The sequence below is a fragment of the Leuciscus leuciscus genome (genome assembly GCF_965113295.1).
Source record: "Leuciscus leuciscus genome assembly, chromosome: 5".
In the NCBI taxonomy this organism is placed as follows: Eukaryota; Metazoa; Chordata; class Actinopteri; order Cypriniformes; family Leuciscidae; genus Leuciscus; species Leuciscus leuciscus.
Genome location: NC_138729.1, coordinates 8,178,102 through 8,182,784, shown reverse-complemented (window position 1 = coordinate 8,182,784; position 4,683 = coordinate 8,178,102). Strand labels below are relative to the sequence as shown.

Sequence of the window (4,683 nt, the reverse complement as noted above, 5' to 3'; positions counted from 1 at the left end):
CTTACTCCATTACTAATATGAAAAGGAGCCGACATACAGCTGTCCCATTTCACTTGCATGGTCTGTTGGGCATACCAATATGATAGGATTCTAACAATGTATTTAGGGACTCCTGCTGCATCCAATTTTTGAAATAATTTCCAATGATTCACCCGGTCGAATGCCTTAGATGCATCTAAAAAACATATAAAAACAGTTGAGTTTCTTTTCTTATAGTTGCTTAATAGTTCCTTCAGGACATATATGCACATATCCGTACCATGCTTTGGTTTAAAACCAAATTGATTATCTGTACACGTAGCAATAATGGCTTTGTTTTTTTAAACTGCACTTTGAAACACGTTTTCAAAAGTTTGTGTTTTCAGGCCCTCAAATGCTGTTGTGTAAATGAACGGCCAAAACGCATGAAAAGTTTTCCATTTTTAGCTGAGTGGTGTTGAGTAAATGGCCCAAAAGTCTGCTTAAATCCACCCTGCTAGATCACGTTTGTTTTGAGTACAATGCCCACATCTCAAAAACCAACCAATGCATAGAACCAAATCTCCAACATAATTTTTTTCTTTTCCTATACAGCCATTGTGTGTACACACCACAATACAGAAGAAAAGATCTATAACTACTTCCTTTGCACTGTGACAGTAAATAAGAGTCAGCAATGATGATCAGCAGGGATTATATCTGTACAAATTTAATATTTACACATTTCAGAAATTAGTAGACCATAACCACATCATAAAAATGAATTTGACATTTTAGTTTTCCATGGGATAACAATTTACAAAACGTTCACTTTAACAAAGTGCAATAATTATGTAAAATCGGACAGATTAGCATTAAGGCATCTTGAAAAACATTAACCATATTTGAGCAGTCTATCCATCGGGTGAGTATATTTTAATGAGGTGCTGCAGTCCTGAAGGGTAGCCAGTGAGGGGACACCTCTGGTTGGCTTTAACATACACATATATACACTTGTAACAAAACACGTAGCCTGAAGTGGCGAGGGCAGTGTCATTGGTGCGCACTTTCCTGCAGAGCGGGCAGACTTTGATGTGTGTGAGTGATGTCTCCTGGCTGTGCAGGTGGAGAGGTGGCGGAGGGGTCGGAAGGGAGGTCAAGGACTTAACGGTGCTCTGGTTCTCGGATGAATACCACCACTCCAGAAACTGCAGGAAAAACACTCCCATCGAAAGGCTGGTTGAAAGAGATACAGCCACACCGCCAACTGCTGTAGAGGCCAGATGCTGACATTTCTCAACAAAGCTGGAAATCAAAATACTTTTATGATTAAGCATCTTTATATTTTTGTAAACCTCAAAAATAATGTCACAATGAATGTAATAAGAAAAATCTTGCTTTATCTTCATGGAATTTTCTTCTAAGGCTGGGTAAAAAAAAAATTTGATCTCAATTTTAACCGATTTTTATGAACCAGTTTTGATCTTTAAATCCCATGAATTGATCTTTTTAGTCTATGCTGTTCTCAGTTGATGAATGAACAGAACATTGTAGCGCGCCTCCCATCCAATAAATTGCAATAAGCTTTGCTACTTTTGATATGAAACAAAGTCTCAGATTTCAAATTCTGTCCATTTTATCACGAAATTCAAACAATAAATACCGTTTTGGCGCTATGTGGAGTGACATCAATGTAACGCTGTTGTGCTGCAGCACAAACTGATGGCACATGATCCGCTTTACTAGTTACAGCACGAAATAAACAACTGAACATCAGAAGGTATGTTACAACTTACTGAAATGAATCATGTCTAATGTAATCAATTTACCTAATGTTACATTTACTTCAGAAAAGCCATTCAGTGTCCACAAACTCATTAGTCAGAACACTAGAGGAGCATTTTGCCAAATATTTGCACCATAATATTCAATATACATTTGAATATGACAGCCACCTTTTAAAAACAAAGTGGAGTAGAAACGTAATTATAAAGTTAGCATTATAAATATATAATTATAAAAATGTTATTGTGTGTAATTTAAGTGGTTGTATATACAAAAACTCTTTCCCCGCCAAATTTTCTCTCAACATTAAACAGCATATAAATCAAAACTCTCTAATGTTACTGAATGAAATGTCGACCCAGGACAAGCTATAGGACTGTGCCAGCATTAGGGGTGATAATGGTCTGTTTTGATCATCGTTCTGAATCAGATATGGATTGTAGTCTTTGACAAAAACATGGTTTTGCTTTCTTTTAATAAAAATTACCCACATTCAAATGTTGATAAAAAAAAAAAAAAAAAGAGTATACATTAGGCTAGAATAAAACGTTTAGTTTTTATTAAAGCCGAGGCTCTGTTCTGGATGTTATTGCAGGTTCAGATACTAGAAAATATTCTGGAGGCCATACAAATTTTGTGAAAATTATCAAAAATTGCTGGTGTGGTAAGAGTACATTTTAACCTTTAATATTTTAGGAATGTAGCTACCAATTGATTCCCTGAATAGTTTATTTATAGCATTAGTTGAGAGATTTTTTTCCTTGAGAACTTCCTTTACTGTCCAAATTAATCTGTATCGAATTGTGAAATTTGTGTCAATATTACCCAGCCAAAACAGAAAAATAAACTAAAAATAAACACATAATAAACTCACCTTTGGCTGGGGCTCAGTGCCGGCCCTGATGGCTTGAGATCCAGGCTGTGGATGTCATTAGCCGTGAGATATGAGAGTTTAACCCCTGCCAGCCACAGAAGCGGAGAATGTGTCCGTGTTTTGCCAAAAACATACAAAAGCTGTTGGCAAAATACCCAGCCATCCCAGGCCATGCACACAAAGGGGTACGCAGCTAAAAAAGCCCTGTACAGCTTCTGCATGAAGGACTGTGGCAAGCGGATCGAGAAATCGTCTTCGTCTCTCTGTCGAGCCAGGACTTTGTCCAGTTTGGTGTGCAGGTAAGGAAGGAGGGCCAGGAGGAGCAAGGAGCGCCAGTGCTGTCTGCGCAGGAGCCCTAGATGGGCAGCACGTGTGCCGTCTGCTTCTACACGCTTCAGGCCATAGAAGTTCTCAGAGAATGAGGCGCTGGTGCGGGAAAGGAAATGATGCTGCAATAACATATCCAGGATAACATAAATCTCATCAAACCTCCTCCATAGAAATCCATAGCGAGCAGGGTTGGATGTAGCAAGGATCTGTGGACAATGACAGGGATTTTACATCAGCAGTAGTCAATGCCAGCACAATTAATAATACTGTAAAGTTCATTTTTATACTTATAATAAGTATATTTTTATACAAAAAAAAATGAACAATAAAAGTATGCTTGCAACACTTACTGAATAAAAAAGGACTAGTCTATGACACGGTTTTCAAACTAGGATGCACGGAAACATTTAAAGAAAAACTGTAAAAACCTTAATACATACAATGACAATAAATTAAAATAAAACGTAGATTAAAATAAATAAATTAGTAAATAAATAATAAATCTAATCGTAAAGAACTATAATGAGTTGAAACTAAATATTTTCTAAAACAGAAATATTAATTTTAGACATATATAATACACATTTTTCACAGTATAAATTGGGTCTTTATACAAGACACTATATGCCTATAGATGCATTTTCAAAAATATCATGGGGGATATCATGGGGCATCTAAAAGATTGAAAACCCCGGACCTGTGCCAAATTTCACAAAATAAAATGGTTATTTTGTGTTTTAAAATTCAGTTTTGTGTAAAATGCTTCAGGCAGTCCAATCAGATAATGACCAGTTTATAATACATCTAGTTCATTCTTCACACTGGAAATGAAAGGTCAAGTTGAACGCACTGCATTGTGGGATACAGGTTACAAGCACAGGGTCTTGTTATTCAAATAGGCTGAATTAAGTCCCAGGACAGGACATATACTACAGTATACTATACTAGAGGTATATTTTAAACATACAGTACACATAGTATATACTGTTAGTATTCAATTTAGCACACAGCCCAAGTTCTTAATGGAAACAACTTGAAAATCTGTCGGGTGTTTGAGCACGAGGCAAGGATTGATGTTTAGATGCAACTTAAGATTGACCTTATGCTTTACACGCATCATAATGTCAGGTACCAATGTTTGTAAAACGGTTGCAAATGCAGTACAAGGTGTTTTAAACTCGTAAGCATACCTTGACAGCATGCAGTAATGCAGGTTTGACAGCACCCATCAAAGAGTCCTGCGCTAAAACCTCAAACACAGACGGCCTGTCAGTGTCTTCAGCGGGGGCCGCGCTGGTCAAATGCGCTCCTCGCTCTGCCATCACGCGTGGATGTCAACTTTCACAGTTAAGACAACAATAATGTGTGCTCTTAAAATGTGTATTGTTAGTCCTAAGAGTCTTTTAGTAATATTACATCACACAAGACTATTTGGGAAGAAAATTACTGTGCAGAAAAACAATGCACGATTCAACTGTCAATGCGTTTTCCTGTTACTGTCGGTATTTATTCTTCTGTGTGTGTGCTCACACTGGAGGCTTCTGAGCCAATGAAACAGGTTCATACTGCCACCTACTGTGATGGAGTGAGAGGAGGATGACATTTTAAAATATAGTTAAAAAAAAAATTTTTATTCAATGCCACAAGAACAAGAAGTATTACATATTCACAATATCACATTATATTAATATTAGCTGCCAGAAAAAAAGAAGAAAAAAAAAAAACTTTTTACATAA

At 36.8% G+C, this 4,683-nt stretch overlaps 1 protein-coding gene across 1 annotated transcript; it reads right to left on the bottom strand.

The window, feature by feature from the left end:
- Positions 1-672: 672 nt before the first annotated feature.
- pex12 (peroxisomal biogenesis factor 12) lies at positions 673-4,469 on the bottom strand. The gene is made up of 3 exons (XM_082169524.1): positions 4,138-4,469; positions 2,618-3,153; positions 673-1,263 (listed from the first exon to the last, which is right to left on the bottom strand). The coding sequence occupies exons 1-3, from the start codon at positions 4,267-4,269 to the stop codon at positions 873-875; spliced, it is 1,059 nt and encodes a 352-aa protein (XP_082025650.1). The 5' UTR covers positions 4,270-4,469; the 3' UTR covers positions 673-872.
- Positions 4,470-4,683: the final 214 nt, after the last annotated feature.

What these genes read in the sequence shown, in the direction of transcription:
- pex12 (XM_082169524.1), bottom strand. Translation starts at nt 4,269, where the DNA reads ATGGCAGAGCGAGGAGCGCATTTGACCAGCGCGGCCCCCGCTGAAGAC. An exon ending in CATTACTGCATGCTGTCAAG is followed by an intron (nt 3,154 to 4,137) that starts GTATGCTTACGA and finishes CATTGTCCACAG; the next exon opens with ATCCTTGCTACATCCAACCC. An exon ending in GCACTGAGCCCCAGCCAAAG is followed by an intron (nt 1,264 to 2,617) that starts GTGAGTTTATTA and finishes TTTGATTTCCAG; the next exon opens with CTTTGTTGAGAAATGTCAGC.